Consider the following 17,592-nt stretch of genomic DNA (forward strand, 5'->3'; position numbering starts at 1 on the left):
AGTCATTCTGACTCTACTTGGAGATCCTTGTCACCCTCTGTTATTGTAGATGCCATCTTAAAATCTGAAGCCCCTGGAAAATTTCCTGAATAATTAAAAAAATAACATTATAGAAAAAAATCAGCGCATTTTTTAATTGTATAAAATTTGGAAAATACAGAAAAAAACATAAAAAACACATTGAGTATGATGTTAGCTGTGGGTTTGTCATATATAACATATATGCCCTTGTTATTTTGAGATACGTTCCTTCTATGACTAATTTGTTGAGAGTTTTTAATCATGATTGAATTTTGTCAAATGCTTTCTCTGTGTCTAATGAGATGATAATATGATTTTTTTCTTTTATTCTATTAATGTGATGTATCATATTTGTTGATTTGTATATGTCGAACCATCCTTGCACCCCAGGGGTAAAGCTCACTTGATCATGATCATTTTAAAGAGCTGCTGAATTTGGTTTGCCAGTATTTTATTGACACTTGTTGCATCTATAGTATATTCATTAGGGATATTGGTCTACAGTAGTTATTTTCTTCTTGAATTTTAAAGTAGTTATATCATTTACAAATAAGGTTTTAAAATTTTATTTCCAATATATATTCCTCTAAGTTATTTATTTTCTAATTACATTGACAAGGATAAGAATGTGGGGAAAAAAATGATGATGATAATCTTTGTTTTGTTCCTGACTATGGTGGAAATAATTCTAATGTTTCACCATTAAGTCTGCTCATGGCTTCTGATTCTTTATTAAATTGAGGGTGTTTTTTGCTATCTCTGGCTTTGAAAGGAATCATTGTAATGCATGCTGAATTTTGTTAGCTACTTTTTTCTTTTTAATTTTAGAATTTTATTTATTTTTTATATAGCAGGTTCTTATTAGTGTTAGCTACCTTTTTATATTCATTAAAATGATCATAATGTTTAACTCATTTGATCTGTTCATATAATCAATTATATTAATAATTTTCCTAATGTTGACTCAATCATTCATTTTTATAATATGCTCTATTTAGTCATGATGTATCATTCTTATGATAGAGTTCTGGAATTTACTTGTGTTATTATTATTTTTACATCCACAGTCATAATTCAGATTTAGTTCACATATTGATTTATGTGATCTCTGTGTCTGATTTGGGTATCTGAGTTATTTTAGCTGTGTATCACTACTGGGAAACTTTCATTCTTCCTATATCTGCAACTTACTTGTTTGCTTTAAGGGTTTGCAAACTCAACCAGCAAAACATTTGGGCCCTGGTTCTTTATTTTCTTCTTTCTCTCTTTTTCTTTTGTGAATAGTGTTTTTAGCTTTTTTAAATGGTATTTTAAAAGTAACTTATCAGTACATTTCATTATAGAAAACTCAAAATGTGTAGAACGATGTTTCTCTTCACGCACTCCCAGAACTCTTTTCTTTCCTCAGAGGTAACCACTGTCAATGGTTTGGTGAAAGAGAATGGAGACTTTTTTTTTTTTAAAGTATTGTTTATTTACTGGACCTGGGGCAGATTAGATACACAACCCATTTTAAATTTACATCTTTTAACTCAATTTTGAAGTGCTTTCACACACACATGCACACAAATTGGCATGCAACAGTTGTCCTAGGGTAAATAAAACACAGTCACCTTAAACTGTTGCAAGTATTTTCACCCAAGGTTGAAAAATTGTTTATCCTGAACATGAAAACCTGTAACAAATTTAAATTAATTTTATAAAACTCGTTACTTGTAGTTTTCCCCTTGCAAAGATCCAAAAATAATGTACAAGTAGCTAATATACATCAGTCACAACATAATCCTGGATCATCCCCACACCAAAACTAGATGCTCCTTTAATTTTAAACCCATCATCAGAGGCCAAGAGAAAGTCATTTCGTTTTATACAAAACAAAATTCACATGTGCCAAAAAAGAAAGACCCAAGAAAAACAGAAACGAACACCCTAGTACTGACAGTAATGTTCAGTGCACTAATTAAACAGTGACCAAACTGCCAGTGATCAAAAATAAAATAGTGGCAAAGAAATCCAAGAGGCTTTTAACCCTTTGGCATCAGAAATCCAGATTTTTCCAATTATGTGAATGCATACCTCCTCCATGCCAAGAGTAGAGAAAGTGGATGAGCCAGCGTAGAAAGAAAAAGAACCACCATTCACTGCAACACCCAGAGAATTGGCTTTAATAGACACTTCTTACAAGGTTAGGCAGAAACCGAAAAATGGTTATTAGCTGCTTGTGTCAGCAATTTTAAGTGGAGGCGATTGAGTGCTAAGATTCAAAGTAAAACTTTAAAGGGGAAAAAGGTTGTTGGTTTAAGTCTTATCTTTAAAGCAAAAACAAGATAGACAAAGTATAAAAGTACCAACCTGGTAGCATCCTCTAGTCACAGAGCTCTGCCATTAGGCTGGACAAAAAATGTCAGGGTTCAGATTATTGCTTCTCATAAGGACTGAACAAAGTGAATCTTTAATGACTTGAACTGCAGGATAAGGGATCCCAAGAATGCAGTCATTTTAGTAAAGTGCTATCAGTAAAGTCCTATCCTGAACAAGCTGCGTTTTATGATGAAAACAAAAGTAAAGAAGATATCATAAGGACTATGCACCTATATTCCACTTACAGTGTTTGAGTTCTGGAAGGACCTGTATGATGGAGGAAGAATTCACATATGAAATCATGCCAATCACATGTCAAATTTCACTATAACTTTCCTAAAAAAGTGTTTTCCCCCAATATCTGTTAATCACAAAGAAACGGAAGCTGTGAATGTACAGTTTAGAAAATAAAAACATAGAAACTAATGACATTATTATGACCAAGACGTTTGGTAAACAGTGAATTATGAGTTTGGGATCATCAGCAAAAGGCTTTTTAAACAACCCTCCGGACTTCAAAAAATCTCTTCAGGTAGTAGATCCGTCCCAGTGTCATGGCAACTAGAACAAGAGCTTCCAAGAAGGACCAAAGGACCACTCTGCTGTTTGTGCTGTCATTGACTGCTCTGTGTACTCTCTCCCGAACTTCCATGTATTCCTGTTCATGCTTTACAGCTGTCATCGCCACTGCGAGCTCATTAATCATTTCTTCTAGCTTGTTCTGGTGAGCTTCTCTTTCCATGTCTTGTTGTTTGGGGGCCTCCCCAATATCAACGGTGAGCATCACTATCTTTGGAGTCATGGCGGACATCCTACTGCTAAAACAAAGCTTATATGTTCCATCCATGTGAGCAGCAAATGTGTATTTCCCACTGGACTCCCAGTCTCCTTTATAAATTCCTTTATTATCAGGCCCTGTAATCTCAACGTCAACGTCCAGGAAGCCGCCCTCAGCCACCTGGAAGATGAGGCCCATCTTGGTCCCCGAGGTGACCCGCTCGAAGAAGCACTCCTCGGCATGCGCATCGATGCTGATGGAGTAGCCCGAGGCTGTGGCCAGGAGGGCGGCCCGGAGCACCTGCAGCTCAGCGAGCGTCACCACGGTGGGGCTGGGGCCGAAGCCAGGACCGGGACTGCGGCCTCCAGAGCCGCCGTCGCTGCCGCCACCTCCAAGACGTATTGTTTAGTGGGCTCAGGCTTTCAGTTTTGCAAAATGAAAAAAGTTCTGGAGATAGATTGTGATAATCTGTCTTACCCCATCCCCTGGCAAAATCCATTCTACTTTCTGTCTCTGTGAACTTGACATACCTCATATAAATGGAATCATACAGTATTTATCCTTTTGTGACTGACTTAGCATAATGTCTTTGTGGTTCATCTACGTTACATAGCATGTGTCAGAATTGCCTTTTTAAGGCTGAATAATATTCCCTTGTGTATATTTACCGCGTGATTTCCACTCATCTGTGGATGGACACTTGGGTTGCTTCCACCTTTGGCTGTTGTGAATAGAGCTGCTGTGAATATGGGTGTACAAATATCTGACTCCCTGCTTTCAGTTCTTTTGGGTATACCCAGAAGTGGAATTGCTGAATCATATAGTACTTTTATATTTAATATTTTGAGGAACTCTTTTCCACCATGGTTGAACCATTATTTTGTATTTCCGTCAGCTGTTCACAAGGGTTCCAATTTCTTCACATCCTGACCAATACTTGTTATTTTATCTTATTTTTAAAATAATGGCCAGCCTAATGAGTGTGAAGTGGTATCTCCTTGTGGTTTTGATTTGCATTTCCCTAATGATTAGTGATGTTGAGCATATTTTTATGTGCTTATTGGCATTTGTATATCCTCTTTGGAAAAAAAAGTCGATTCGAGTCCTTTGCCCACTTTTAAATTGGGTTCCTTTTTGTTGTCATTGTTTTTGAGTTGTAGGAATTTTTTTTTTTTTTTTTTTGCGGTACGCGGGCCTCTCACTGTTGTGGCCTCTCCCGTTGCGCAGCACGGGCTCCGGACGCGCAGGCTCAGCGGCCATGACTCACGGGCCCAGCCGCTCCGCGGCATGTGGGATCTTCCCAGACTGGGGCACGAACCCGTGTCCCCTGCATCAGCAGGCGTACTCTCAACCACTGTGCCACCAGGGAAGCCCTGTAGGAATTCTTTATATGTTCTGGATATTAACCAGAACATATCTGATATACAAATATTTTCTCCCATTCCATGTGTTGCCTTTTCACTGTATTGATAGTACCCTTTGGTATGCAAAAGTTTAATTTTGATGTAGTCCAATTTATTTATTTTTTTCATTTGTTGCCTATGCTTTTGAACTCATATTCAAGAAATCATTATCCATATAATTGTTTTTTAACTTTCTTTTTTCATTAATCAATATATATGTTGGCAGTCTTTCCACATCAAGTAATGTGGCTTCTACCAGTCAGAATGGCCATCACCAAAAAAATCTACAAACAATAAATGCTGGAGCTGGTGTGGGGCAAAGGGAACCCTCGTGCACTGTTGGTAGGAATGTAAATTGATACAGCCACTATGGAGAACAGTATGGACGTTCCTTAAAAAACTAAAAATAGAATTACCACATGACCCAGCAATCCCACTACTGGGCATATACCCTGAGAAAGCCATAATTCAAAAAGAGTCATGCAACCACAATGTTCACTGCAGCTCTGTTTACAATAGCCAGGACATGGAAGCAACCTAAGTGTCCATCGACAGATGAATGGATAAAGAAGATGTGGCACATATATATAATGGAATATTACTCAGCCATAAAAAGAAACAAAATTGAGTTATATGTAGTGAGGTGGATGGACCTAGAGTCTGTCATACAGAGTGAAGTAAGTCAGAAAGAGAAAAATACTGTATGCTAGCACATATATATGGAATCTAAAAAAAAAAAAAAGGTTCTCAAGAACCTAGGGGCAAGACGGGAATAAAGACGCAGATGTAGAGAATGGACTTGAGGACATGGGGAGGGGAAAGGGTAAGCTGAGATGAAGTGAGAGGGTGGCATGGACATATATATACTACCAAATGTAAAATAGGTAGCTAGTGGGAAGTAGCCGCATAGCACAGGGAGATCAGCTCTGTACTTTGCGACCACCTAGGGGGTGGCATAGGGAGGATGGGAGCGAGATGCAAGAGGGAGGAGATATGGGGATATATGTATATGTATAGCTGATTCACTCTGTTATAAAGCAGAAACTAACACACCATTGTAAAGGAATTATACTCCAATAAAGATGTTTAAAAAAAATGTGGATTCTTGGGCTTCCCGGGTGGCGCAGTTGTTGAGAGTCCACCTGCTGATGTAGGGAACATGGGTTCGTGCCCCGGTCCGGGAGGATTCCACATGCCGCGGAGCGGCTGGGCCCGTGAGCCATGGCTGCTGAGCCTGCGCATCCGGAGCCTGTGCTCTGCAAGGGGAGAGGCCATGATAGTGAGAGGCCCGCGTACCGCAAAAAAAAAAAAAAAAAAAGTGGCTTCTTATCATTACTTTTATCAGTTGTAGCATATTCCTTAGTATGGATATACTATTTATTTAACACCTCCCCAAATGGTGGATATTTAAGTAGTGTTCATTGTGCTTTTTTTAAATGTATGTATGATAAAAACAAACAGAAAATCCAGAAAGGATATTTCTCAAATTGTTAGAAGTGATGATCTCTGGAAATAGTTTCATTTTGTCTGGTATGCTTTTTTGCATTTTCTAATTTTCAGTAATAAATAGGTATTTTTATTTAATAAAACTTATGAACAAGTCAACAAACATAGTGACATCCTTTGATCCAACAGTTTCACCCCAGAGGCTCTCAAAACAAATGGTTCTCTGTAAGTTAAACAAACAAAACACAACATCTGCTTGAAGTAATTCATATTGTTGATACTGTACTAATATCATTTAATAATACACTTAATGATCAAATCGGGGACTGGGGGATAGAATTTCATATGCCCTTAGATTATTATGTGCCAATGAAAATTAATTTCAAAATGTGTAACGGCATGAAGGAAAAGTCGACAGGGACCAGGATTTCCACTAGGTAATTATCTAGGCCAGGCATTATGGAAATTTTTCGGTGCAGGACCAGATAGTAAATATATTAGGCTTTGTGAGCCGTATTGTCTTTGTTGCAAATACTCACCTCTGCCTTTGTAGGGCAAAAGCAGCCTCAGATGAATGGGTATGACCTGAGGGCCCTCGTTTGTGGACTCACTCAGTTAGACCAGTGCATTTATTTAAACTTTTCTTGAATGTTTTTTAAAAATGTATTTAAATGAAATTATGTGATTAGTATTAATATTCCTTATACACAGTAGCTGCTTTCCACAGATTTCTTGACAGAAGATGGAAATGAAATATAGTTAAGAACACTTGACAGATGCTCCCAGTTTTGAGTTGCTTATTTGGATGGCCCTTTAGTGCACAAGTTTCATTACATTTGTCTTGTGTTCTTTCTTAGGGGAAGAAAATGTAATTGCTGTTCCTTTGGGAAGTCGAAGTGTGAGAATTACAGTGAAAGGACCTGCACATCTCTGTAAGTAGAATTTAATCTTAACATGTTTTTCTTTCCTGAAGATTTATTTAGCCAAAAACATATATATATTTCTTTGTGTTAACAGGTAGGTAGATGAACTTCTACCGGTCTGAAATAGTCTCTATCACTAGGGAATGATCTATGACCCTGAATTTTTTAGTTCTCATGCCCTAGTGGGAAATTAATCTCCTCATGGGAGAGGAAATCAAGTTATATGTGAAATAAGCTATTTTTTATGTGGAGAGTAAACTAGGAGTCTAGAGTCTTCTGGAGATCTTAGCAGTTTGGGATAAAAAATAACAAAACGAAATTTAAAACACAGAGCTGTATCAGTGAATATAGCTGACAAGTACGTGCTCCGTTGCCAGCATATCACAACCTCAGGTCTAGGGGGCACTGAAAGTAAACACTGGTTTCCCAGAATACTAAGAGTCTGAAACAATAAAGGATTGAAATTGTATTGTTTCTTTGGCCAAAGTCACATGGCATCTTTCTGTCTTAGCTTTTCTGGTCTCTTAGGACCCAAAGGAACTAGAAATACCAAAGTTTGCTTCTCTCCCAAGGTTTCCTGTCGCCATAGGCAGGGCTTTCTTTGTCTTTTTCCCAGGAAAATGAGTTTTTGTCAAGACTGAGCCCCTGGCCTTGAAGAAGCTTACTGTGTTCAGCTCTATCTTTCTGTAAAAAGTACGAAACACTATTTGTAACTGTTTTAAAGCCACACAAATCAAGGTCTAACGGATTAAAATGTGACATCGTTTTTGCCATTTTTTTTTTGAGCCACCATCTTCGATTTTTCAAATCATAAAAGTTTCTCAGAGACACAAGCATTTTGGGTAGCTTTTAAATGTGTTTGTCCATGTGTGTTATATGTGTTTGTATATTGTGGCTGCAGTACCGATAGTCTAACCAGAAATGTCCTTTGAGAAAAGTTTATATCAAAATGTTTAAGGTCACCAAGGGTATAGATTAAAATCTTGGAAAAAGAAAGAAATTCTTTAGTAAATTATGACCTAAATTAGGGAAGCAAGAGAATATCTTTAGGACAATGAGGTGAACAATTATTGGAAAGTCTTTTTCAACCCTTACTTTATTATATGAATTATGACTAAAAGAACGTGACCGATGTATTTAACTAAAATATTGAAGTGTTTATAGCCATGTAATGGTCAGTTCACTCAAGGCTTTCTCTACAATGAAGCATCAAAACATTTTTTAGGCTTCTTTTTAAAATGGCTTAAGGCCCACAGCTCTTGATGAGAGTAGATCTTCATCCTTGTAAATGCAAACTTGATGTTTGAGAACAGGTGAAAATCATTTAGATCCCAATTTTGTGAATCATTTGAGTGATCACATTGGAAAAGAGCGTTCTGGATTCAAAACTGTGAAGTGCTGAACATTCATAGCAGCATAATTCATAATAGCCATAACGTAAAAACAGCCCAGGTGTCCATTAACTGATGAATGGATAAATAAAATGGGCATGTGTGGAATATTATTTGGCTCTAACAAAGAATGAAGTACTGACACATGCTACAATAGACATGATCCTTGAAAACATTATGCTAAGTGAAAGAAGCCAGTCACAAAAGACCACATATTTTATGATTGTCTTTATATAAAGTGTCCAGAGTAAAGCAAATCTAAGGAGACAGAAAGTAGATTGGTGGTTGCCTAGGGCTGGGGTGAGTTGGGTTGGTGGCGGGTCTGGGGTTGTTAACGGATATGGGGTTTCTTTGGGGGGGGGGTGGCAAAAAAGTTCTAGACTTAGATTGTGATGATGGTTTCCCAATTCTGTGAATATGCTGAAGCCATGAAACTACATTTTAAATGGGTGAATTTTATGGCATATCAAAAAGATATTTAAAAAAAATTTTAAAAATTGCAGTGACTGGGCCTGATCTTCTCGTGATACTACAGACAGTTCTTTAACATTCAGCTCTAAAAAGAGTTTTATAAGCTCTAAAAACAGAATAAGTACACAGTAAACAGGTTAGGTAAAGATGAATACTTTGAGGTAGAATATTCATTTACATACAAATGTGTTCTGGCATATTAAACATAACTTTATACTCAAGACTGGCATGGTTCCAAGAACAGAGCTCAAATATATTCCCATTTCTCCAAAGGTGACAGATCTGTTGCTTGGATTATATCTCCTTCTGAACAATCTCAAAATTGGCTCTAGAAGTGTTTCTGAAAGTCACCCTTCTCTGCCAGTGAATAGAATGAACTGGCTTCATTTACAAAGGATTTAGTTACCATTTCTGAACACCTAAATATAGAAGCGGCTTTATTTTCTTGATTTATACAAGTGTTTTCTTAATTTTTTATTCAAAGATATATTCCTGAAATTAAGCTCACTTTGCAGTAATAAATCGTTCTTTTTAAGATCCATATATGCACCCTCCAAAAGGCTGCATCGTTAAGAACTGAGAACACCCAGTAGCGTACTTAGTCTCTTTGCTGTGGAATGGAATTTAATTACAGAATGTCCATCTTGCATATCGCCTAGAGGTGTTTAAATACTGAATTTCTAGTCCTTTCCCAAGCTTGGCTTCAGCATTATATCAAGCACACAGCTCCAGATTTCCCTAAAATTTCAAAAATGGAAACAATAAGAGGGTTCCTGCAAAAGAGATTTTATTGTAGCAAAACTTCAGCATTAAATGTGTTTTGACTAGCAATAAACTCAAGAAGCCAAGATGCCATAAACTGAAAACCTCCATTATCAATTGTAAGAATTGGGATTTTTTTGGTCCTCTAAGTGCGGTCTGACGACCATATGTAGAGATGTATTAATATAAACATGAACCCTGAACATAATGACTAATCAAAGGAAATGAATACTGAGTAAAGTATACATACACTCTAATATACAGCTCGAAGCATAAGCTTGATGTATTTATAAGCAAGTCAGCTGTGCTAAATGCTCATTACATGTTTACCTAACAATACTTTTGTGGCCTTCTTAGAATTTAAGGAGACCTCTTGGGATGATTAGCATGACCCTGTCTCTTTCGAAAGAAGCCTGGACGGATACTTGTCAGGGCAAGCCCTTCAACTAGAAGCAGTTAGCAGCATTCATCATTTTTCTAGTCATTTCTTTTAAAAATAACAAGTGTGGATCAAAATATTTAAAGGTACCATGGTAAACTTGAGTTGTAAAGGTTTGGGGATTTAAGAGGGTCTTGATTTCTGCTCCTGTTTTTCTTTGTATGTGATTTTATTTATTCTCACAACAACACTAACTTCATTTTTCAGATTAAGCAACAAAGATGAGGGGATTTCCAATATGTTTCTTTGTTGAGCCAGCTAATAAATGCCAAAGCTTGTTTGTATCATTTCTTTTTTAGATTCCGCGTATAAGCGATATCATACAATGTTTCTCTTTTATCTGTTTGAGGATACAGATCATCTCTTCCTTGGCTCCTTGCCACCTCCATCATTTTAAGCCTGAAGAGGAGAAAAAAGGCAGCAGTGGGTAGCAGGAAAGGAGGCTCTTAGCCTCTGCTGTTTATAGATTTCCTGGGGTCTCCACTCAGCACTGTCTGTCTTGCTGTAGAAACGGCAGAGGGTCTGTGGAAGCTCTGAGAATTGAAGGGCTGTATGTGCAGCTCTCATGAGCTGTGACTTGCACATCACAATACGGGGCTGCAGTACACACATGGGGTGCTAGACACTAATAAAAACTTTAAAAACGTATCCATAAGTCAACACATCATCTGAATTGTTGATTTTCAAAAACTCCTTTTCTGCCAGTTTAAGAGGCACAGGCACTAAGGAGAAGCAAGTTTACCACTGATAAAAATGACAACTTTTAAAGAGCAACACCGACCTCCACTTCACTGTGAATTCATCACAGGGGTTTTGTTAATCCAAACTATCAGAATCGTTTGCGTCCATAAACCATAAAAAGGTGGCTTCATCAAATCACTTCCCTTGTCTTTATTGACCACCCACTTCTGACTCAAGTTACACAGTTGAGGTCAGAGCACCTGCTTTTGACCTCCTATGTATGCAGCCAGGGTTTGGGACCCAGAGAGTGGGAAGCCTTTTGAAATAATTGATATAAAGATATTTTATGAGAATCGGAGAAGGGTGGTTTGGGTAATTCATATGCACTTGAAAACTGGTTTTGCTCCTGTGTTCTCACATCCTTGCCACTAAAGATCTTGGACACCTTTGAAGTAATAGAATAGACTCAACATCAGAAAACAAAACATCAAAACCAAACTAACAGGCTTAAAAGATGGATGTCACACTGGTCTTCCCTTCCCCCCAGATGGCATTTCCAGATTCTGACACCCCCTGCCATAGCTCTGCAGCCGGATGAAACTTGGAAAGCTTTGATCCAGAACGTTGCAGTGGTAAAACAGTCACAGCCATCGAATCCATTGCACTCTATTTGAATTTAATCAAGTCACTTCAGGCTAAATCTCGGTCTAGAAGCAGTGTTTTGCACGCCTTCTTCTTTGCGTGGATGGATTTTGTCCAGCTTCGTGTTGTGTTTTGATATTACCCGAATGCTCGTGATTTTTCCTCCTTTACTTTTAGAGGGCTAATTTATCCAGGATGGATCCCTCCTACCATCTCCAGTTTGCATCTCATTTTTACTGACAGTTCACTTTCTAACACTCTGTTTTATATCTTTATTGGAACTAGGAAGTGAATTTAATCTCACACTTTCCAGAAATCTACTGCGGTCATGGAGATCAGGGCCAAAGTGGTAGGGGTTTTGTGTGCCTGAGAGGACCCAGCATTATTCTTTGACTGCTAATGACTCCTGCAGATCAAGGAGCTTATGTCCAGCCTTTGAATTTTCCCAGAAAAGTTCCCAGCCTGCCTGTCAGGGATAATCAGGGATGTCTCCTAATGCCTGTTATGCAATCTGCCCAGGGCGCTTGAATTCCTGCAGCTGCTCCGGTGGCAGAGAGAAATTGGCAAAGGAACACCACCGAAGCACAGCACATGTGGATTGCAGCCTCATAAAATCCGGATCATTTTGTTGTGTTTTTATCAGCTTTTTAAGTTTGAGACGGAATGGAGTTCTGGTTCTGTTGTGTCCTTTGTTTGAGATGGTTAAAGAACCATTGAATACCAGTGAGTCAAGTGTTTCTGAGGAGCAGAGGACCTGGGAGATTGTCCGCTCTGACTCCTCATTTTAGAAATGAGGCAATGAAAACCCAAGGCAGTGGGTTAGGAATAGATCTGGAGCCAGAAATGCAGGTGGACCAGGTCCACTAAGAATGGTGACATTTACAAACTGAAAGAAAAGAAAAAGAGAGAAGGGAAAGAAAGAAATCACTGAAATAAGGTAGAAGTGTTATTTTAGTTAAACCGTCGGCATTGTTCTGTAAGAGATCTAAAAGCAACTACTGTTCATTTAAAAGCTAATGTGAGTAAAGAGGTGACACATGAGAGAGATCTTTGTGGTGATGGAATAGTTCTGTATTTTGGTTGTGGTCACGTGTGACAAAAGAGCATAGGACTCTATGCACACATTGTACCAATGTCCATTTCTTGGTTTTGATATTGTATTATAGGTGGGTAAGATGTAACCATTCCATTGGGTAAAACTGGATGAAAGGTACACACAACCTCTTTACTGTTCTTGCAACTTCCTGTGAATCTACAATTACTTCAAAATAAAAAAAAATTTAAGCAAATTTAGAATTTATTGTGGTTTTGTCTAAATAAAAGTCTAGGCTTACTATCTGAATGGGTGAGAAAACGAGTAACATCGCTTTATTTTAAGTAATAGCTACATCATGAAAAAATATAAAGAAAGAGATGTTTTCTTCTTCCCCTTATTATAGAAATGACTCCAAAGAGTTGGGTAGGCCTAACTGGACCTAGCACTCCTGTTTGCTTCTTTTTATAGATAACTAAGAAGCTTATATATTTATTCTACCAATTTGAATCAATGTTTGTAAACTGAGTGGATGTATTGATATTGTGTTGATATCAGATGCTATTACTTGTAGTAAAATATCTTTTGGAATAAAATACTTTAAAGATATTCTCTCATTGAAACTTTATTTTAAAATTTTAGTCATTGAATCAAAAACACTTCAAGGAAGCAAAGGAGAGCACAGCTTTAACAGCCCTGGAGCCTTTGTTGTAGAAAACACAACAGTTGAATTTCAGAGGGGCTCCGAGAGGCAAGCCTTTAAGATTCCAGGACCTCTGATGGCTGATTTCATCTTCAAGGTAGGATGAGCCTCTTCATAAATGTCATGCATCTGGGGCCCCGCACATCTTGAATTTTAAAAAGAACACGTTTGTTTAGTAGGCAGCCAGTGACTGTTTTTATACAGGGCATGTGTCATTAATATTTTCACCTTGACAGTCAGTTCTTAAAAACTGTTCATCTCTCTAAAGTTCTCTCTGTTCCCCAACCCCAGTAGTTAAGAAACAAGCTTCACTTTTATAGGGGAATGATTGTTTTTGCATGTATAACCTCTAGTTGCTGTGTTCAGTTTTAAACCTCCAGATGGATTTCAGTGAAAATGGTCAGTGGTTAAATGCTCCGTGTCTTAAACCACGACTGTGCTATTGCTGTCCTTGCAAAGGGGAGCAGAGAAGACAGAGGCCCCCTTCCGTAACCCCCTTTCCTGTTTCCTCAGCAATGTCTCATAATGAGCCCTTGTCCGGACACCTGTCACGAGATCCCCTCACAAGCATTATTCTTCCCTTGTAACCACGACTCTGTGTTTCCTCTCTTGGGTACATTGGGGGCATCTTCCTTCACTCAGAGGATATGAAATGTAGTGGCCAATATATTTCCAAGGTGACACAATCTGAAATTCTTCTGATAAAACTATAAATACCTAAGATGTGCAAAAAAGGGCATTTCAGTGGATGGTTTTGTCCTATCCCTTTTTGGAAACTTCAGGATGGAAAGGGAAGAAAGAAAAGAGCTCTAATTGCCAGGGATTTCTTTACCTGTGAAAAGACCCAGTGCCTTCAAAAGAACTATCTGTGTTCCACATTAATTTGTCAAAGAGTGTTTCATTGAGACATCGGTTGTGCCAGCAGAGAAATACCTTTGGAATTAGATGAGAGTTGCAAACTGACGTCCTGTTTGCCTACGGTGTGACCAGCCAAGGGTCGGTCTGGGTGGAGTTGTTGTTTTGAATCTTTGGGTTTTAAATAGTCAACCTTGAAAAAAATCAAGAGATTTTAATATACAAGTATTTTTACCTGCGTCTTTTTAAAAATGGGAAGATCTGACAACTAGCTTGCATGTTGCCATAGCGATAATTGACTGCAGCTGGGTAACAGCAGCCTTTTCATTAGGGCACACGTCCTCATTTGCCAGGGTCCACACCAGGCCCTGATGTGTTCCTGACATTGAAGGTGTAAGTGTCAGTTGCCGTTCGTAGACATTTAAGTTGCCATTCCTGGACATGACTTGCCATTCCTAGACATTGAAATGACTTCTGTGTCAGACCCTTGAAGTGTCAACCCAATGTAATTCTTTGACAGTAGCTTTGTGAAAGGCTCTTGGGGAAGCCAACTGTCATCTCTCTTTCCTTCTGTTCTCTCTCATCCATTGTTATACACAAATTCTGGGCTTGGTTTGCTTCTCTTAGGGTTTTCCTATTTGATGCTCAGGTGATAAAACATACACACACACACACACACACACACACACACAACCTTTTTAAAAATTCTCTTCTCATTCCTACTCAGAAGATCTGTGTTCTTCTCAAGTCAATTTGGAGATATCTGACCAAGTAGGAGACATTAGTACAGTGATGGGATGGGAGAAATAGCCACAAAGGTTAAAATTTTAAGATATTGTTTGGTGAAACTATTAGCATGGAAAATGTACTGTTTATTGATCCCATGCATAAAAACACATATACACATAAACTGTTTACTTCTACAAGTGTGTGTGTACACACACACGTGTATGTATATGTGTGTGTATACATTTTTTTTTTAATTTGAGAGGATACATTCCTAACTGAAAACACTGAGGAGACAATGGCTATTTTAGAGGGAATTGGTGCTTTGGGGGAGTGAACTTAGTTTTACTTTATAATATTTTAATACTTAAAATAGTTCTTAAAAAAATACAGTCATATATCACCTGTGTAATTAAAAATCACTTTACACCTTCTTGCCCCAATTATATATTCACCTCTTAATAGAATGCATTTTAGCAGCATGTTGCCACTGTCTGAATTTGTACTCAGCCTTCTGTTTTCCTGTCTCGGAGTTCTAGTTTCCTCAGATTTAATAAACAATTCCAGGCTTTAACTTCAATTTCTGTAAAGGTTTTGATCTCCCTTGACTGGAAAGGTTTTCTTTTAAAAAAAAAAAAAAAAAAATATATATATATATATATATATTTTTTTTTACTTATTTATCAAAGAGGGTGTTACACACAGCTGTCAGACTCATGCATAAATAGGAACTCATTTTTGTGCCTACAGCCATTTTCTTTCATGAACGTGATGTGCGTGGTAGAAGAGAAATTGGCACAGAGACACTCTGATGAAACAAGAATGACTCTGATGGTTTTCCCTGCCTTATAAGCTTGTCCAAATATTGTGGGTTTCTAGGAAATATCCTTTTCCATTAGTTACTTTTTTTTTTTTTCCTCAGAGCACTGTAGTATTACCCAGCCTGTGTTGTTACTAAGATAAGGAACTCTGCTTCCATTCGTCTCTGCTTGGCCCAGGATGCAGTCAAGGGATTGCTGTCCTTTGAGTGGGAGGTTAAAAGTGTGTGTTAGGTCCCTGATGATGGTCAGCCATGTATTTCACTGTATCTCTTTCCATTCCAATCAACCAAGAGCAGCTGAATTAAAAAAAAGGAAGACCTGGCTTCAACCTGAGAGAGAATGTGAAAACCAGCTCTGCCCCCGGGTGCTAAATTTGCTCAGCCATGGGTGCACTGAGATATAAAGGCACCCTCTTTTATACCGTTCCTAGATTAGACCTCATTTCATGGACTTTTAATAAATGGACTGTTGAAAACGACTAGATTCTGACGTAGAGAGTAAAATATGAAGTCTTCCATGGGATGTTAGAGTCTTTTGTGGTTTTTGTGTGGATTCTGAAATCTGGCAACTCACTGCACCAATGAGACAAAACTTTTTTCTACTTTTTCAGAAGCTATATTTTCATGATTGGACCATTCTTGAAAAGTGCACTTTTTCTTCTTCCCAGTGGGTTTCTCTCTGTACGTTCTTATTTTCCTGACTGATCTGTTTCTCATGGATGACTCTTGTTACTGAGTCACGGGTATTTTTCATGAGAGCCCCTGAGGTATTATTTTGCTTCTGCAATATGTGCATGTTGCCACCAGGGAGCGGTAGAGAGTCTTGAGCCAGTGGTTGATGCTGTATGCTTTGTTGATTGGACTGTAAGAGGCACTATCCATTCAGTGAGAATCTACTGAATATCTGTGAGTAGATACTTGTGCATATCAATTTTAAGTATATGCTTATGAGAATAATCTAGTAAAATAAACTTAAATGGCTTTGAGAAAGACAGCTGTTTCTGTGGTTAAGTATTTTAATTATTGCTGGTGGCTTTTCCCCTCTTTAAAAAACATGTCCATCTTCAAGGAAAAAAAAAGTTTCTCTTCCTTGTGGTCTGAAGTCTTCCTCTTTCTCCCATTTGGATACTTTGTGTTTCTGTAGGAAAATGTTTTCTGATTTCTTTTCCCATTAGTCTTCAGCTAGGCAAGCCTCTGTCTCTGGTTTCCTCCAAACACAGCTCCAGATATTTTGTATATTTTCTACCTACAAAGTCTTTCTTTTCTTTCTGGGGAGTTATGATAGCATATCTAACTTAAACAGGGCCGAGAGGATTTGAAACTGCCTGTTTTCCTCTCTCAAAAGAGAAGATTTCAGCCTTGCAATGTGATGCAGACGCTGGCTAAATTCATATGTTCACAGGTGCTTCAAAACACAGCAAGACAGTTTTTAGAGTCTGTGCATGTATTAGTTTCCTGAGGCTACTGTAACAAAGCACCATAAACTGGTTGGCTTAAACAACAGATGTTTATGTCTCACAGTGTTAGAGGCTAGAACTCTAAAATTAAGGTGAGGGCAGGTCTGGTTCCTTGTAAGGGCTGTGAGGGACAATTTGTTTCCTAGCCTCTTGGATCCTCAGGTTTTCTCCCTTTGTCTTCACACTACCTTCCCTCTGTGCATGTCCACCTCTGAGCCCAAATTTCCCCTTTACATAAGCATGCCAGTCATACTGGGTTGGACCCACTTTAATGACCTCATCTTAACTTGACTAGATCTGCAAAGACCCTATTTCCAGATAAGATCATATTCTGAGGTTCTGTGAGTTAGGACTTAAACATATGTTTTGGGGATGGATCCAATTCAGCCCATAACAGTGTCTAACAGAAAAGAAAATTTACCTGTTTCATCATGCCTCCCAATCAGAATTCCACCTCATTTTAAGCATTTGCCATGAATCACAAAGGTAGAAACTGTTGAAATATTACATGATAGTTACTGTAATGTGGTCTGTTGAGGGAAATTTCTTGGTTAAAGCAGTTCAGATACTGTTCTAGTAGTTACCGTAATTCACAGCTAAATTATTGGTGTAATATATACACAAATATGAAAAAAAAGTTTTACAGAAAAATCTATTCCATAAATTTTGGAAATTATTTA

At 38.0% G+C, this 17,592-nt stretch overlaps 1 protein-coding gene and 1 pseudogene across 1 annotated transcript in view; one reads left to right on the forward strand and one right to left on the reverse strand.

Annotated features, from left to right (window-relative positions):
- ADAMTSL3 (ADAMTS like 3) overlaps nt 1-17,592 on the forward strand; it is a 368,709-nt gene that overhangs the window by 182,559 nt on the left and 168,558 nt on the right. Inside the window, 2 exon segments of the mRNA XM_065871391.1 lie at nt 6,867-6,941; nt 12,994-13,151. Coding sequence (XP_065727463.1) covers nt 6,867-6,941; nt 12,994-13,151 — 233 coding nt within the window.
- On the reverse strand, nt 2,879-3,659 carry LOC136143838 (transmembrane emp24 domain-containing protein 2 pseudogene; annotated as a pseudogene).

The sequence above is a fragment of the Phocoena phocoena genome, chromosome 2 (genome assembly GCF_963924675.1).
Source record: "Phocoena phocoena chromosome 2, mPhoPho1.1, whole genome shotgun sequence".
Taxonomy (NCBI): Eukaryota; Metazoa; Chordata; class Mammalia; order Artiodactyla; family Phocoenidae; genus Phocoena; species Phocoena phocoena.